Genomic DNA, 18,706 nt, shown 5'->3' on the forward strand with positions numbered 1-18,706 from the left:
TGTAATTTTTAAATTTGTGCTTATTTATATCCATAGGGACAGATTTTCAAAGGCACAAGTAGGACATAACCGCTTTCAGTGTATAGGAACTGGGTAGTATCCCTTTAAATAGTTTGTGAGCCTGGATGCCTAACTGCCCTTTTTTGCCTTTGAAAATCTTCCCCATAATACATACAGATGTGTATGTGCCTATTCCAGGGGTTTGGTACCTTAGCCATAAATTTAAAATTCTCATGTAAAAATCAACGGCAGCTGCTTCTCTTCCCCAATCAAGAACATCTTCAACTTATTTGATCAAGACATTGTTGGAGAGGTGAAGGAAGCAGGTGTTTAAAGAGTTATTAAAATACTGCTCCTTCTGCTTTAGAGCGTAGGTTTAAATCTGCCCTTTGAAAAGTGATTTTGGAACCCTGACCTACTCTGTACCGGGCGTTTGTCCACATCACACACCACTTATAAAATGTATGGAATTATATCTATGCTTAGAAGATGACCAGAACTGGAAGATCAGTGGTATTGCATATCTGGAATGAGATGTTTGTACAAAAACCTGCCTGCAATAGAAGAAGATTTAGAAAATTCAATAACTCCCCTATATCATGGGCACAAACAAATTCATATTAATGTTTTTAAAGGCATTGATATTCTGGTGAAAGATTTCCTGGTACCTGGGTGCAACTCAGTTACTAGTTTATGCAATCTGTGGGCCAGATTCTCAGCTGGTGAAAACTAGCCTAGCTCTGTGGAAGTTAAGGGAGCTATGCTGACTTACACCAGCAAAGGATCTGACTCCGAAGCCTTGGTTACAAAAAGTGACCTTATTCTCTAGTTCCTAACTATCCTGAGCAAAGTACATGCTGATGAAGGATTAACTCTCCTGAAATACTTAGTTAATACAAGCAAACAGGTGGGTGGAGCTAATAGGAATGAACAAATGCTACTGGTCACATAATCTGGCAGAGTGCACAGAACAAGTTCAACCCTACTTGCAGGTGGCAACTAATGTAAACTCTCTCTTAGGAGAGAACGCACTAGTTACGGGAACTCTTATTGAAATTAAAGGAGGGTTTTCAGGGAGCATTTTTATCAAGAATAACTCAGATATTAAACAATCCCCATGACTCAGGATATTAAACAATGCCCTTGCCGTAGACCTACCCTGTATTTGCAAACACATATAATCCCCGAATATATACCCAGTGTTCAGACCTCAAGACACCACGCTATATTTACACCAGCATCTTCAGCTGATTTAAATCAGTTCAGCTCCATTGAAGACTGGGGTGCTACACTGATTTACACTAGCTGGGGTTCTAGCCCATTAAGCAATGATATAAAATGGAAGAGGATTTTTTTTCAAGATTTCAAAATGCTCTTTTATATAGTGATGATGTTGAGGGAAGCATTAACAGATGCAGCTGCATGTAATGTTAGATTCTATAGGAGGGCAGGTGTTCTGTTCTGTGCTAATGTATTGTCAGAGTCTAATAGAGTTACAAATTTCAGCATGAGTTTGAGAGCTTTTTTTCTCCGTATATGAAACAGATTTCAAAATGTTACTGAACAGACAATACGTATACATTTCAGAATCAAGGGCTGATTTTCAAAAGAGCTCAGTGTCCTGCAGTTCCCGTTTAGACACCTAAATGAAGGGGGCAGGTTTTCAAAAGTGTTCGGTACCTAGCAGTTTCTCTTCAGAACACTGGACTCAGAACAACAGAAACTGCAAGAAAATGATCATTTCTGAGAATCTGCCCACTACATCTGGGTGCTGAAATGGGAACTTTTGAAAACTTGTCCCCAATTATTTAGGAAAACAGGAGTCTAAATACTGTACACGTTTACAATGAGTCAGGAAACTTTTTCTGAAGCATTCCTCTTCTGTGTAAAATGAAGCTGTTACAGTATATAAACATCAATGGGAAATCCAAATCCTACTATCCAAAGGAAAATGCACAAAATTTTACAGTTAAATGCAACATTAAAATGTTAAGGTCATGGCCAGTGGACAAAATTCTGCTTTTTGTCTGGTGTAAATATGAAATAAATTAATTGCAACCAATTGCATTGGGGAACTGGATGAATATTATTGGACAAACATAGGCGTTATTTTGATTCAGAAACCATTCCTTACTTCTGTGAGTGAATTCTCTATTCATGTTTTGAAATCAGTAGCAAAACACAAGGATTTGCACCCGTCTCTATAGTGAGTTTGATTGTTCCAAGCAGTATTATGAGGGAGACTTTGGGAAGTCACATGGACCAGAATTTTCAGAAGTATATGCTATATTTTAGTGTCCAGCTTGAGACCCTGAAGCATGATTTTTCATAACTGCTGAGCACCCACAACTTCACTTGACTTCAAAAGTTTCTGCAGATGCTCAGCACCTCTGAAAATCAGACCCTAGGTATCTCAAACTGGGCACCACCAAGTGGAGATGCCAAAAATTAGTGGTCACTAAAAAAAATGTTGATATTAATGTCTTTGTGCCTTAGTTTCCCCATTTGTAAAACAGGGATAATTCTACATACCCACCTTTGGAAAGTGCTTTCAGATCTACAAATGAAAAGCCACTGCTTAAGTACTGCATATTAGTATTTCCCAGCCACATGTATGTGTTTAACTGATTACTGTGATCACCAGATACTGATTACTGTAATCATTACTGTGGCCACTTATTGTTCGCTTCCCCTGCAGTTAGATTGAACTCCTGGGAAGTATCCTTTACTAAATAATCCGAAACAGAACAAGTAGAATATAATACACAGTACCAGAGGTGCAATATATGGAATGGACAAACTGTATCATAATACAATATTTTTCTGGGAAAGAGAGTGTCTTATTTTCATTCATTATTTTTCAGATATCTGCCCACTCCAAAAGATTTAGAAATGTATCAGTCCTTCAAGGGATCTCCTTCAGAGCTGCATGTGGTTGATCAGTTTATGCTAGAGGTAAGCAAATGTAGCAGTCATTAAAAACATGTCACGTGAGATTTCTGGGATTCTATTTTCCAGCATGGGTTAAAACACTTCAAGAAACTGCCCATTCTATGTAATTTTGGCATTTATATTTCTAATCCCAGACAGGGATATGGAGGGGCACTCAGGAGGGAGAGCATATGGAGAAAAGTTAAGCAAATCTTATGATCCTCCCTGCTCCCACTAAAAATAAGGAGGGATTGGATTGTTTGGGGCCAGATTTCCAGAAACTTTAGACGCAGAATTGTGTGTAGAAAGAGCCTATTCTTATTCCCAAGAGGTCGGTGTCATTGCCTTTAATGGCATCTGGCCCCAAATGTGTGTGTGTATCTGTGCTTAATTTGCACATGCTCCTTATGTGTGCAATTGCATGACTAAATTTTTAAGGGGTAGTGTAAAATTAATACATGAGACTAGCACTATAAAAATCTGCACCTATGTCTGAATTGGCAAACCCATTATTAAAAGTACATGTTTGATGAACACAATATTTGCTGGATGATCATTTCACAACTGATTCAGATTCCATCTTGTTCTATGCAGATGTGTAAAATTCCTCATTTAGGCCAAAGATTGGATCTTTTGCTTACGATACGAGAACTTCCCGTGTGCATGGGTGATCTGGAGCCTGTAAGTGACATGACTTGCTTATGGTTTGCATTTAACTCTAATCCACCAGTTACATATTAAAGCACCAGATGTCTTTGATGCAAATTTTAAAAGTCAGTGTATGTGAGGTGAGCTTTTCGATGGGAAAACAGTTCACCAGCCATAATGTTGACAGCTCATATTGTAATAATGCAGGCAGCCTGATGTATAAGATGTCATTTCACCGCATTATTCAAAAGCAATGTGCAAAAAGGTTTTGATCTATATGGCTCATGGCTTTTATAGCCAAGGGAGTCGAAACTAGCATGAAACTAAATTAGAGACGGGCTAGATTTGAAATACAATATGTACTACCTGCTGGTGTGTTTAAAACACTCTAGGATAAGCCAAAACTTGAGGTCATTTATTAACACAGTGCCACCTGCAGAATGCAGGACCTCAGGAATGACATGAGACACAGTTCAAACCAATCAGCACAGCTGACATTTTGCCTGGAATAAATGTTTAAATGTTAGTCTCCCCCTCCAAAAAAGCCTAAACTAGAACAGCATCTATTAGTGACATTGCAGTGTTTGGGGAGCTGCTATGGTAAAATACTGTAGTATTTTATTTTAAATGCTACCTGCTCTGACTCACCCTGGTGTTGATTGGACTGGCAGTGGGAAGGACAGCCCAGAGTAGAGTGGCAAGGGGAGAGTCCATGCTTGTGACAGTTGGGTTGGGCCCCTCCTCACACGCCTCGTCAGGTTCTCCATCTCCCATTGGCCAGCAAGCAGGAGAAGTGCTCCCCTGTTAATTTAAATCCCTTCCTGAGTTCCAGGGCCTCTTGCCCCTATAGCTGCGGGAATGGCATTAAAACTAGAGCTGATTGGAACAATTTGGTGAAATAAAAATGTTTCACAGAGATGTATTGGTTTTGATGGGAGAGAGAGACACATACTCAGAGTTAGATACTCGCTGACTCTATAACCTAGTTCAGTGATTCTCAGACTGTGGGTTGGGAATCCAAAGTGGGTCGCGACCCTGTTTTAATGGGGTCACCAGGGCTGGTGTTAGACTTGCTGGGGCCTGGGTTGAAGCTGAAATTCAAGCCCTACCGCCTGGAGCTGAAGCCAAAGCCTGAGCCCCACCAAAGCCCAAGTCAAAGCCTCCCTCCACAAGGGCGGCAGGGCTCGGGTGGGCTCAGGCTTCAGTCCCCCTCCTGGGGTTGTGTAGTAATTTTTGTTGTCAGAAGGGGGTTGTGGTGCGATGAAGTTTGAGACCCCCTGGCCTAATTAGAGTACTGGCCAAAGAGGTGGGATACGCAAGTTCAGGTCCTTGCTCTTTCTGATTCAGAGTAAGCTGAGGAAAAAAACTTCCATACTACAGCAGATGCTGGAACCTGCATCTTCCCAGGCCTGAGCCCTAACCACCAGGTTGCACACACATTTTGAGCTGAAAATGGACATTTTGGCAAACTCGTTTTTTGCAAAAATGTTCAAAAGATTTTGTTTTCATTCTGCATTGCAGTGAAAACAAATGAAAGTTGCCACAAAATGGAATTGTCGTCCCCCGGCAACTCTAATTAGGCTTGCATGTATTACTGGAGGTTCCATCAACATGACATCATCTTTAATTCCTGGAGACTCTAGGACAATCCTGGAGGGTTGGCAACCCTAGCTCTAATTAAAACCATAGTAACACTGAGCACAATTCAGAACAAGAATAGAGAGAGAACACTGGTGACACACACACACACACACACACACACACACACACCTGACCCTGTCTAGCTCATGTTACACTCCTGCCATCCCACACTGAAACCAAATAACCGTGAATATTTGGGGAATATGGTATAATGATTGCTTTGAAGTTATAATACAATCAAGGGTGATTTATTACTCACTGCACGGTATATTAGTTCCCTAGGTGTCTTATTACTTGGGCTGAATAACATGCGTGTGTAATGTGTAGAATTTCTACATAAAGTAGTAGTGTCTTATCAATATACTTTACTACATTGCCTGACTCTGATGTACAGGCAATATTTTAAAAAGGGTTTTTCCCCCTTCCCACAAACTTTGTATGCTTTGTGTGAGGCACTGGAGAATTGATTCATTTGTTTTTCCTATTTTTAAAAAGGCTCTCTTATCCCTAACCATAGAAAGAAGGCAGCCTCACTGGGCAAACAGTGATATTAAGTTTGATTGCTGGAAATGATGAAGCTTGTTCCTGGAAAAAACATGTCTGGAGTATTTTGATAAGATAGCACGGTGCTCAGCTGGTATACCTAGAAATGGGCCAGAGTGAGGTGAAGGATAGAGACATTCTTCTGGGCTCTAGGCTATCCATTTCCCCTGATAGTTGGTGCAATCTGGTATATTCCAATAGCAAAATATTTGCTCTTCATGGCATTTTTATGAGACTAGGGATAAATCCTTTCTGGCATGGATAATTTGGCAGGATTCAGGAAGGGCATGTCCTCATCAGAAGCAGGCAAATCGTGCCAACACTCCTTTTATCTTGATGGCAGAATTTTAACATGGGGTTCATGAGAACCTCTGGCCTGTTCTCCAAGAGAAATTAATGGAAAGACAGGCCTACAACAGCTAAACTATAGCTTGTGTACTTCAGCTAGGAACAGTTAGACCTAACAAAGAGAGAGAGAGGTGAAGACCTCATTTTACTCACACCTTCCAGTTGAACTGAAGTCAGGCTCTTGTGTTTCAGCTAATAAACCAGAAGATCCGAGCGTGCAAAGAGCTGCAAGCCAGCCAGAAATTTGTTGCTGTGTTGGAGTACATCTTAGCCATTGGGAACTACTTAAATGAAAAGGCTGGAAGAGAGATGGCTAAAGGATTTCGATTGTCTTCTTTGACCAAAGTGAATTAACATTTTTCCTAGCATTGAAAACACTGTGTTACAGCACATATTAACTAACACAATGTTAAACTTGATTTTCCTTTAGCGTGGGCAAGCACAGTTGGGTTTAAAAATGGGGTAACTAATTGTCATTAACCTCTGAGAGCTTATTAACAAGGCTGTAGCTTGCTGTCCCTTGATCCATAACCCCTTCAGGATCCCTTGCCCAGGGGGCAGGGCCAACTCAGGGAGAGCAGCAGTTTAACAAGCCCGGGAGTTTAGAAAGCTCGAGTGAGAGTGCATAAGACAGAGTGAGCTAACAAGGTAAGGAAAATTTGGCTGCTGAGTGTTCAGCCGCAGAGGAGGAGGCTAAGGGACTGTAACCTAAGTACTAGGTGGGTGCCAGAAAAGCCTCCCAGAAAAGAATCACGGGAAGGAAGAAAGGGGGAGGGGAGAGAGAGAACTCCCCCCCCCTCCCCATACATCTAACAAACATACTCTAAACTTAGGCCAATAACTCTCCCCAGCAAAAAAAACCTGCAAGAGTAAAAATAATGCAGACAGAAGCTCAGCAGCAGAGTCGGGGCTATCTAGTTTATTGCCCTCAATTCAGCATGTACAATTACCTTCCTCAGGGGCTGGTGGCGTAGGTGAGTATACGGTATAAGCACCTCATGGCCCTCAGAGAGAGAGTACGGACTCTTGAGGCCAGAGTGGCTGCACTGGAGGTGCTAAGGGAGACAGACAGGTATGATGATGAGACTTTCAGGGACACAATAGAGTGTCACCACCCGCAGTCAGACAGCCTGTCAAAGATCCACAGGATCGGTGCTATGCCCATAGCTTTGTGATAGTCTCTAGGAGGAACCCCTTCAGTGTGCCAGACCTCCAAGGGTCTGACCCTTCCTGCACAGGCAGGGCCAGCTCCAGGCAACAGCTCAGCAAGCAGGTGCTTGGGGCGGCCAAGGGGAAAGGGCGGCAATTTGGCAATGGGTCCCTCGGTCCCTTTCGGAGGGAAGGACCTGCCGCTGAATTGCCGCAGAAGAAGAAAGCGGCGCAGTGGAACTGCCGCCGGTTGTGATCGCGGCTTTTTGTTGTTGTTGTTTTTTGCTGCTTGGGGCAGCAAAAACCCTGGAGCCGGCCCTGTGCACAGGGTAGGCCATGCAGACTTACCGCCCCCTTAGTCTGAACCTCTGCAGCTGCAGCACTCCTGTTTCACAGCCTCCATGGCTGCATTCTCTGAAATGGCCCACATGCGGAGGCAGGAAGAGAGAGAGAACTGCAGGGTCTCAGTGTGTGGATGAGACAATGGTGCAGGGAGGAGGGTTTTAGCTTCATCAAGAACTGGGGAACCTTGAACCTTTTGGGAAAGAAGAAACCTGTGCAGGAAGGATGGGCTCCACCTAAACCAAAATGCAACAGACTGATGGGATCTAACATTACAAAGGTTCTAGAGGATTTTTTAAACTAAGGGCGGTGGGAAAGCTGCCAGGCGCGGCAGAGCTGTGTGGGGGTTGGGGTGGTACCTGCTATGCCTTTTCAAAGGCAAAGGATTCAGTCCCCCCAGCACAGCTCACCAGGCTCTCCGTTCTGATATATCCATTCTGGGCTGCTCAAAGCTGCTGGCCAATTTAGTGCCCAACTGGCTCCGCTAGGCACATTAACCCTATGCAGCCATATCAATCCTATGCACTTGCCACACTTGCCTTGGGACAACCATAATTTGGCCCTTAGTTCTCAAACAATCTCTTAACTAACTTTTCTATCACATCTTTCCCTGCCTCATCAAAATTTGCCAGCAGAAAATATTGCCACTGAGCACATTTCCCATCCATACACCTGCTTCCCCACGCCACTCAGCAATAACGGAATCTCATCTGATCCCAGAATTAAGAATTGAATTGATATTCTGTAGGATGCTTTGAACCTTTTAAGAATATTATCAGATTATGCCTCATCTGTAAATAGAAGAGAGGTTGTTGTTTTTTTAAATTATTCGGATTTCTTTTCCCACAGGAGACTTTAGTGTGTGTGTGTGTGTGTGTGTGTGTGTGTAATTTATAATGCGAGTGACAGTTCTGAGACAGTAAATTTTTTTATAAGTACTGTAATGCCACATCTATTATAATGAAAAATGTGTTCAAAATCATTTTCTGACACAAAGCATCTCCCCAGATTCTATTAAGAAACCTTTCTGTCTACATGAACACCACATAATGCTTTTAAATGGGACCCGGGGCAGGAGCATATTTAGAGATGCAGAATCAATTGCAGTCAATTAAGATATCTTACGTTTTTTAAAAATGAAACATTACAAAGGAACAATAAAGGACTTGAGAAAATGCAAAGTTAATTTTAAGCAGAAATGTATGTGGGATGGCAGATTGAAAAGAGAGAGGTTTAATTCCATTGTGTTTTCTATTCCTGTCAAATTTACCTAGGAGCTATCAACATCCCTGCTGTTCCAATTTTTAAAAAATGTCTAATAACCTAGACTGTCAATTTATTGCTGTATTCTATTTGTAGTTATCACTGCTGCGGGGTAAGGAGAGGAAGATCACCTTGCTTCATGCCCTTGTGGAACAGATCTTCTTACATGAGCCTGATTTGGCTAAATTTTCTCAGGAGTTGACAGAATTTGAAGCTGTTCCTGGTGGTAAGAGGATAAAAAAAACCTTTTGCAAAAGTCCCCATCTTCACATTATGTGCATAATTTTTATTAACATTTTTTTCCTCCCTCCAATCTCCCATTCTGTTCCTTTCCAGCGTCCATCAAAGGTCTCCGTGCTGAAGTTGATGGTATGTAAATACGTTTTCTAAATTCACAGAAAGACTTTCATACATTGTGCAGTCACTCAAAACAGGTTTTATTGCACTTATTTTGTAGTTTGTAAAGAGGTTCAAAATATTGAGGTAAGAGGTTGCCATGGCTATATATAAACGTCATGTTATCATGTGGAATTTTAAAAAGAAATATTTGTGTGTCCATATGGTTAGAAATGATCTATTGAAATATACTTTCTGATAATAGCAAAATCCATTAAGTTTGCCTTAAACTCAGATGTTAAGTGATACAGGTGCTCTATCAAAATTACTTCTAGGAGAGTCACAGAAGGCATGCAGAAAAGCAAGGGAAAACTCAATATAGTTAAGTAATGAAGCTCAAGAAGCCATTTTAGCTAAACCAGTATCTTCAGTAAGTGGAAATGCATCGCTAGTGAAGCTGGTAGAAAGGAGCAAAACTGGGAGGTCAAATATAAGATAGCAATTGAGAAGGTTTTGAAGGAATTTGGGGCTAGATATAAAGGGCGATTGAATTCATCGGTGTGAGGACCATTGAAGTGAATGGGCTTTGGATTTGCTCTTGTAGAGCAACAAAGGCATAAAAAACAAATATAAGTGTATTTCAATTTTATCAGAAGCAGGACGCTTACAAATGTTTAATCTACTTTTTAAAAAGTGTGCTATGGATGATAATTGGAACTGTTGACCAAGAAGTCCATCTTCTATGCTAGGCAACATGACAGAAGCACTAACTATAGGGGGAGCTGGTAGTGACCCCTATATTTAGATTGCCATTTTTATGAAGGACGGAGAAACTCTATGCTTTCCTCAGAGAAGCTCTATGCTTCTTTTGCACCAAGCATTTGATCGGGTGTACACCCTCGGGGTTATTGAAGTGCCTTTTTAGCTCATCCCATGAAATTTCACTCAGATTTTGCTGAGCTATAAATTATTAAAAATCACTATTTCCCTTCTGTCACTTGCATTCCTTGGGAGCATTTTGGCAGCCTGCCCAAATCACTGGCTATTCTAAGGCCAGGCTCATGCTGCCATGGCCAAATCTGCAACAACAGACACTGTGTACTTGGAACTACCAGGAGCTGCCAGATTATCTGTAGTGTTGGGGGATGGGGGAAAGAGAATTGGACTGGGCTCACCCATCAACCTGAACCCATCACATGATGCATTCCCCTTCCCTCTAGCGACACCAGATGTAGCTCCCCAATTCCCAAGGTGGCGGGAGGAGAAAGAAAGATGGGTCAAACTCCCCGCTCAGCCAATCCCATACCCAGCCTGCATCCCCAGGGACCAGTCCTACCTACTGGGGCCACCACATAAGGCAGAAGCTCCCCCAACTCCTGGAGTAGAGGAGAAAGAGGGCTGGACTGCATTCCCAATCAGCCCTCTGGAACTCAGCACCCAGCTCTAGTGGTCCACCCCACCTCTGGGATAATAGCTTTCTCTTGCTGCCATCTACTGCAGTTAGTCCTATAGCTCAACTGGTAGCAGCCAGTGCTATGGATCTGGAGGTTCAAGTTTGTATGATTTTTTGTGAAGCATAGCAGGCCTTTACACAACTTAATGAGTGTTTGTTACCAAAGTTCTTGAAATGTGTCAATTCCTCTCTGTTTTGTGATTAGTGTTAAAGAAAGAATTGGAAAATGTTATTCAGTACAAAAAGTTTATTAAGTCCAAGACTATCAAGGCAACAACCCAAGAGTCTCAGTTCTACAAGGAACTAAAGGTAACATTGACCAGAACTTTATTTTAGACTGGAGATAGCTGATGAGTAATGTATTCTACTTGGTTAGGGCTCAGTATAAACTGGCTTTCCAGCTGACGCAGGGTGCAATAGGATACAAACTGACGGTTATGTCTCTGTGACGGCTACTTACTCGGGCTGGCTGGAAACCAACATTTCTGTTCCACAGAAATTTTTGAGATTTCAGAATCTGGTTTTGTTCTGATGCAGAACAAAAATGAGACCTTGTGAAAACTTTTTGCAAAAAACCATAGAATCATAGGATTGGAAGGGACCTCGAGAGGTCATCTAGTCCAGTCCCCTGCACTCATGGCAGGACTAAGTATTAGATAGACCATCCCTAACAGGTGTTTGTCTAATCTGCTCTTAAAGGTCTCCAGTGATGGAGATTCCACAACCTCCTTAGGCAATTTATTCCAGTGCTTAACCACCTTGACAGTTAGGAATTTTTCCTAATGTCCAACCTAAACCTCCCTTGCTGCAATTTAAGCCCATTGCTTCTTGTCCTATCATGAGAGAAGGAACGGGAATGGGGGCTGGCCCAGAATAGCTGATAGGTTGGTGCCCAGGACACTCACTTGGGATGTGTGAAACCCAGATTCAAGACCCTACTCCTAATCCAGCAGGGCAGGAGTTTGAACCTGGGTCTCCCACATTGCTGGTGAGTGTGGTAACCCCCTGACTATTGATTATGCTCACAGAGGGCTCTCTTTTCTGATTAGAAATTCCATCCTGGGCCTGAGAAACCTTCCCAAAACATTTTGGTTTTGATGACAAGGCTTCACAGAGCTGCTACGTCCCTTCCCCATGCAGTTGGGTAGGGTGTGGTGGCAGAGCCCTCCTCCTCCTCCCTCACAATGCACATGGCGTCAGCCATACTGTGCTGGCACGGTAGAGAGTACACTACCCCAGGAATAAACCTGGTAGAGTTTACTCTGTCCCCAAACAGCAGGGAGACTGGCAGAGAAACTGATTTCCCACGCCACTGGCTTCTCCAGAAGCAATGCAACCACATGCTATCCCTTAGACTGGGCAGATTGGAGTGTCATCTTTTAGCCATTGATGAGTACTAAGCTATTGTAATAATATACATTGTTTTAATAAGACTAATTAGAAGAGAACAGCTGTTAAGAAACATCCCCAGTTTCAAAATTGAGATTTCTGTAGCCTTATTTCCAGCAGGTAACTTGAATATAGGTCCATGCAACTTAAGCCATGTGTTTTTGATGCACTAAATCCTGTATGGACAAGTGTTAGAATGCAGCAACAGTGCATGCAGCTGCACATGCACAGTGGCTAATAAAGCTCAAGGACCCTACAATTTTGAACTTGCATTTTTTACTTTAATTGTTTTTAATAGATTTAAGTCATCTCAGTGGACAAACTCCTGAGAGCTCTCAAATTCTGAAACTCTCTTATTGGCTTCATTAATCTGATATTTGTATGGAAATGCAGAAGATTGTGAGTAGGCTTATATTTTGCACATCTCACAGTCTTGGTGGCACATGGAAAATTTGACCTGCATTCTCTTTTTTGTTATCAGTAAATCTTCTGACTGCTGTCAAGTATTGCTTTCATACTGTATCCTTGTAGCTACTCAACATTGTGGGTTTTTTAAAATTTATTACAGGATCTAATTCAGAAGTATGAAGGACACCTTTCCCAATTGTCAAAAAGATGTGATGAAATGAAGAAGCTCTACACTGACACACTGGTACATACTATATTAAAACATAAGTGAAAGAAATCTACATTTTTTTAAAAGCTGTTTTCTAAAAATGCACAAACTTCCATAAATGGAGTTCACACATGTTTTAGATACACTTCCCTCAGTACATATAGATTTAGGTGTAACTCTGGTAAGAAATACCATATCTCACCTTGTGTATAGATCAGTGGCAGAATGGTTTGAATAAGCGTTTGCCATTTCTTTTTTCTGAGGGTTTATAGCCTGAGTTTCATTGGCGCTATGCACCTCCAGCTACTGTGGATGACAACAGGAAATGCAGGTGCTCACCTTCAAAATTCAAGCCATTATTATATAACAAACAAGGCTCGTAAACAAAATGAATACATATTTAGCACTTTCATAGACTTTTCATCTTCAAGGTCTTTCCAAAACTTAAGTCATAACACCCACATGAAGTACATCCCAATTGTCCCGGAGAGGAAACTGAGGCAGAAACTCTAAAGCTTAGTCCACAATGACATTAAAAAAAAATCTCCTGGCATCGTAGTATCACTGGCTCAGCTCCGCTGGCTGTAGCAATAGTGGTGTTATGCTGGAGGTTATTTCAGAGGCTTGTTGCTTTTGAAAAACAGAACAGCCTCAACCTAGTGTAAGAAGCCAGATGTGAACTACAGGATATACACTAAGGATCCTATCCTGAGCCTGCAACCAAAGACTGTGTAAAAAGAAAACAGTAGAGAAGTGGGAAAGGATCCTTATCTTCAACTCGGAACTAGGGCTTGGGTCACTCATGGATAGAGCTGGTCAGAACATTTTCAGTGAAATTGCAGCAACAGCAACTCTGAGGCTATAGCCTGGTGCTTAGGGCCACTGGTCTGCGAGGTGAAAGAGCTAGATTCAAGTCTTTGCTCTGCTTGCTTCAGAGTGATCTGGGATGGAAAACTGCTCAGAATCAGGAAGAGCAAGGACTTGCACCTAGGTCTTCTACCTAGGTTTTCCAGGTCCATGCCTTACCCAGCATGACATGCACCTCCCTGAATTGAAAAACCCAAGTTTTGGTTGGAAAACAGACATTTTGACACATTCCATTTTTGCAAAAGCATTCAAAAGAATTTGGTTTTATTCCAGTGCCGAAGGAAAACAAATTTTGAAACCTTGCAAGTTGCCGCAAAACAGAATTGTCTTGCAGCCAGTCTACCCATGAAGCTGCACCATGTCACCCGGTCCAGCTGCTGCTGGATGTGGACTGCTGCTCTGTAGCCCCACCATCAGGATTTACACTATACACATGCACCAACAAGCCATCATCCCCTATAGGACCTCTTTGTCCCCCTTTCGCAGGAGATCCACAGGTTTCAAGCTGTCTTGTGGACAGAAGGTGCCTCAGGATTTGGTTTTATAATTATATTTCAATATTGTGATTTTTGGCTTCCTCAAACAGAAGGAAAGGAGTGCTCTTTTCTAGAGGGTTCTATTCTGGAACATGGGTTTATAGGACATTGTCTAAAGCAAACAGACAACTGTGTGTGTTTGCATGAATCCTATCCTATCCTATCCTATCAACTGAACAGCACCCATAGGCAATAGTACAGGGGATACATGTTCTGGAAATATCTTGCAGGTGCCAATAAAATAGACCCCCACAGGTCTATCTTTATTATTTCATTTCTACTTATGAAAGCAGTAATGACCTTAGCACATGGCATTTCTGTGGTATTATGATAAACTGGGGATAATTTCCCATGGTGTAGCTGTGGGCTGTCAACTGTTCCCAGATGGCTCTTAGCCCTAGGAAATGCCTCACTCATTATTGCTTAAATAACGGTACACCCCCGGTGTGTTGAGAAAGGCCTGCCAAAGACCAAAGGCTTCCAGCACCCAAGAGGTGCAGTTAGGAGCACAGTGTCAAAACTACTGAGCTGATACCAACCAATAATGTTTTGGGTGGTCCATCTCCTTTTCTCTAGATGCTAGACCCATGGTCGCAAATAGGAATCTGATTATTGGAATGATAAAGTAGAGAGAGAGAGAGAGGAAATTGTTAATCAATTGAACAAGTAATATCTCCTCATTCAGATCATTCATTCTGTTTCAGTTGCAGCTTGTAATACTACTAGAATGCTATTCAGTCTTGGGAGGACTGTTGCTCTCAGTTATAGACAAGATAAAGCCTTGAAGAATCACAAAATGCCTTTTTAAACTTCTCTTATTATGAACCTTTTGAGCAAGTTCTATGATTTCTCCTGATCTGTTAGAAAAGCCATTTCTAGCACTATAGGGTCTTAACTTATTGATGACATTGAGGAACTGCCCTTGAAAATGATGACAAACCTCCTTAATTAAACCCCAGTAAATGATTTAAAGTTAAGAACCACCATATGCCCTAAAGCCAGAGAACTGAAATAGGGTTGTAGTTGATCTGAGCCTTTAATCCCATCCCTAGCTCTGGATTTTTATAGGATGGCTGCTTTAACTTGTTGTTTTCTAATAGATTGCACATTGTGTGGATTATCTCTAGAGAGAGTCAAAATTCTCTCTCCCCCCTTTTTTTGGGTGGAATTTGTGTTTTTAATTTAAATGAAATTCTTCTAAGGGTATGTCTACACTGCCTGCTGGATCGATGGATAGCGATCGATCCAGTAGGGGTCGATTTATCGTGTCTAGTCTAGATGCAATAAATTGACCCCGAGTGCTCTCCTGTCGACTTCTGTACTCCACCGCCATAAGAGGCGCAGGCAGAGTTGACGGGGGAGTGGCAGCAGTCAGCTCATCACAGGGAAGACACCGTGGTGAGTAGGTCTACGTATGTTGACTTCAGCTACGTTATTCATGTAGTTGAAGTTGCATAACTTAGATTGACCCCCCACCCCCACCCCCAGTCTAGACCAGGCCTCAGAGTGTCTGCTTTCCACAGAATTTTTTTTTATTTTTTATTTTTCATTAGAAAACCAAATGCCTGAAAACAGAAATATTTGGGTCAAAGCAGAAATGTCTCCATTTTCTTCTGTGCACCAGGACTACGCCTCCTGTGATGAACCAGGTCCAGCAGCTCCCAGGATGTGCTGCTAGAGGGGAGAAAATGGTGCATTGCAGGAGATGCAGTCTGACCAGGTTGCTGGGGACAATGGGAGCATGGGGAGAGCTATGTGAAGATTAAGATTATTATTATTTATTTTTAAGTTTGCTAGCAGCTAAAAAAAATGAAGAAAAATTTTGGTTCTGATCTCACTGAAACTGATTTTTTTCAGGATTTCTGGTGACTCAAAATAAAAAAGTTTCAAGTTGAGCTAACTATGTCAAACTAGTTGTGTTTTTGTTTTAATGAAAGGAAATTAAGGGCTAGAGAAAGAAAACAAAGGACGAGGTAATGACACCCCTGCTTCTACTCAATACCCCAGTGGTTAGGGAACTGATGTGGGAAACCCAGGTTTGAATTTGCACTCTGGAGCAGGTAGTTGAACCCTTTCTCCCAGGAGAGTACCCTCACCACTGGACTGTAGGGTTTGTGTCCATCAATCTCTCTTGCTGAAGCTGTTCTGTTTATTGCAAATAGTTAAATATTAATTGGAGCAGGGACTGAAATCCAGTTCTGCCACCAACCGAGGTGAGTGCCCTAACCACGTGGCTGTGGAGCAGTGGTAGCAACCGGTAGCCCGCAGGCCCATGAGGCTAAGCTGATTGTGGGCCGTGAAACATTTTGCTGACGTTGACCATCCGCAGGCACGGCCCCCCGCAGCTCCCAGTGGCCCTGGTTCGCTGTTCCCGGCCAATGGGAGCTGCGGCGGGCCGGGCCTGTGGATGGTCAATATCAGCCACATGTTTCGTGGCCCACAGTCAGCTTACCCTCATGGGCCACATGTGGCCTGCGGGCTGCAGGCTGCCCACCACTGCTAAAGAGTCATTCTCTGCCTCATTGTCCCTCACAGTGATTATTCCAGCATTTTACACAAAGTAAAACAGTTTCAGCAAGAGTCATTGAGAACTTTGCTGTTTTTATTTGAGCTGGTTGAAGTGATTTGAATTTTGAAATTTATGATGAAAATTTCATAATTTGAAAAAATAATCAAGAAAACTGTAGATAAGACTTTCAGTTATTCTTCTCTTTTTACCAAATCTAGAGCTAGTCAATTTTAAAAAAATGATTTTTTTCAATAAAAAACAAGATAAGATTTCCTTTTTTCACCATTTCCCCCCTCTTTTTATGAACAGCTCTATTTTTTGTGGATTAGCTAAATGATTTAATTAAAATATAGAATTAAAAATAGTCTTAACATTTAATGTGGTTATTGTGTAATCTGTTAAATTGCTATCCCTGGAACACAAAGTTCTACATTTAGCCAAATTGTCAGCAACAGGTATATAATTTTAGCCATGCTGCCCCCTGTGTATGTCTCAGTTGGGACATGAAAAAATCAGCGGGATGGATAAGTCAGTTTCCGTGGTTATTTAATCTTTTCCCTCAGTTGTCACTATGGTCCAGTGATCAGTTCGGATGATTTGTGGATGGACCTGGAATTTTGGTGATGTATGAATTGAAACCACAGAATAATACTAAATTAAGGGGAAGGATAATCTTGAGCTAACTGCAATGTATTGAGATGTGGGAGATCTGGATTCAGTTAGCTGCTCTGCCAAAGATTCTTGTATCACCTTGGGCAAGTCATTTAATCTTTCTGGACTTGATCCTACACCATTAATGTCAATGGAAGTTTTTAGGAAGAAGCCCTTTGTTCTGTATTACCCATCTGTAAAACTAGGGTAATTATACTTCCATTCTCTGACTTGTCATGTTAGATTTTAAGCTCTTTGCGGCAGAGACCACCTGTTATTGTATATTTGCATAATGTCTGGTGGAAGGGAGCCCCAGTCTCAACTGTGGCTTTTAGATGTTCCTGTAATCATAATACCAATAATAATGAATGCATTTAATCTTGGGTACTGATCTTGAAAATCTAGGATGCTGTTCAAGCTACTTGGATAATGTTAAATATTTAGTATTTTTTCTCTTTCAAATTCACAGGTAAAATTTGGGGAATCACCAGATCAAGACTCTCAAGAGCTATTTGGCTGGATTTCTGCATTCATTAGGGAATTCAGGAAGGTCTCTGCAGACATTATGTCATAAAGTCACCAATATAATGTTAAAGGAAAATAACTTTTTCTTAAATTTTGTGCCATGGAACTGAGAGCTTTTGGGGGGACTTAGATGGTATATAGAAATTGTACTTGCTCTCTGAGCAGGGTTGAATTTTGCCCTGTGTGGTATAGTTAAAGTAGATACTATACACTTACAAGGTTTTAAAATTTGACCTTCAAAATCCCGGATTATCTATGTGCATCGTCTTGGTTTTGTTTCTAACTTTCTTACCAATGCATCTATTTTGAGGGCCAAAAATATTTTATCCACTGAAATGTTCGTACACTATGAGAGGAGAAAATCTTAGCATATTATAAATTCTCTTTTTAATACTTTTCTTTGATACCCAGTCTTTTGAATGAATTTTATGGAGTCCTCCCAAGGAAAGAATAACTGTGTGGTGTTCTAATTTTTTACTCTCCTTACTGTAATTTTACTAAATAATGTATCATCTGCTTTGTAATGAAATGTGGACTCTTTACCCACAGAGGAAAACGTTTAGCAAAAATTCATGTTCATCTGCATCTATTACAGCCTGGCAACTAAGAATGAATAATGAGAAGAGTGTAAGGCTGCATAATTTTTTTTTATAAAGCAGTACAATAAAATTGTGCTTTTTTCATGACTAATGTTGTAGATTCAAGTGACATGCTATTGGAGTGACTGAAGATCTGAGATTTTAGTTGTGTTGGCAGGCAGGGTACAACATCAGAAAAGCAGAATGAAAACTTGTCATGAGGCATCTAAGTAACAGATCCTGGGGAAGATCATCCATGATTTTCAACATGAAAAGCACTTTGGGTGCATTAGTTGGGAAAACTACGGTTTTGAATTTGAATAATTAGCAGAAGCGCAACAAATTACAGAAGGGGAAAAAAGTCTGTAACTGTAGTAAAAC

The 18,706-nt window shown here is 41.4% G+C and overlaps 1 protein-coding gene across 4 annotated transcripts in view; it reads left to right on the plus strand.

Annotated features, from left to right (window-relative positions):
• The window catches only part of LOC123347285 (formin-I-like), a 57,336-nt gene extending 38,971 nt beyond the window's left edge, over positions 1–18,365 (plus strand). The window contains exons 10-18 of one of the 4 annotated variants that reach the window (XM_044984697.1): positions 2,865–2,955; positions 3,526–3,612; positions 6,304–6,456; positions 8,962–9,091; positions 9,202–9,234; positions 10,860–10,963; positions 12,612–12,695; positions 15,616–15,782; positions 17,692–17,809. In XM_044984697.1, coding sequence (XP_044840632.1) covers positions 2,865–2,955; positions 3,526–3,612; positions 6,304–6,456; positions 8,962–9,091; positions 9,202–9,234; positions 10,860–10,963; positions 12,612–12,695; positions 15,616–15,782; positions 17,692–17,695 — 853 coding nt within the window. In that variant the 3' untranslated portion in view covers positions 17,696–17,809. Of the gene's footprint in view, positions 1–2,864; positions 2,956–3,525; positions 3,613–6,303; positions 6,457–8,961; positions 9,092–9,201; positions 9,235–10,859; positions 10,964–12,611; positions 12,696–15,615; positions 15,783–17,691 lie in introns of all 4 variants that reach the window. The other 3 variants (XM_044984700.1, XM_044984699.1, XM_044984698.1) reach the window with 3 other exon arrangements.
• Positions 18,366–18,706: the final 341 nt, after the last annotated feature.

Source organism: Mauremys mutica, chromosome 13, assembly GCF_020497125.1.
Source record: "Mauremys mutica isolate MM-2020 ecotype Southern chromosome 13, ASM2049712v1, whole genome shotgun sequence".
Classification (NCBI taxonomy): Eukaryota; Metazoa; Chordata; order Testudines; family Geoemydidae; genus Mauremys; species Mauremys mutica.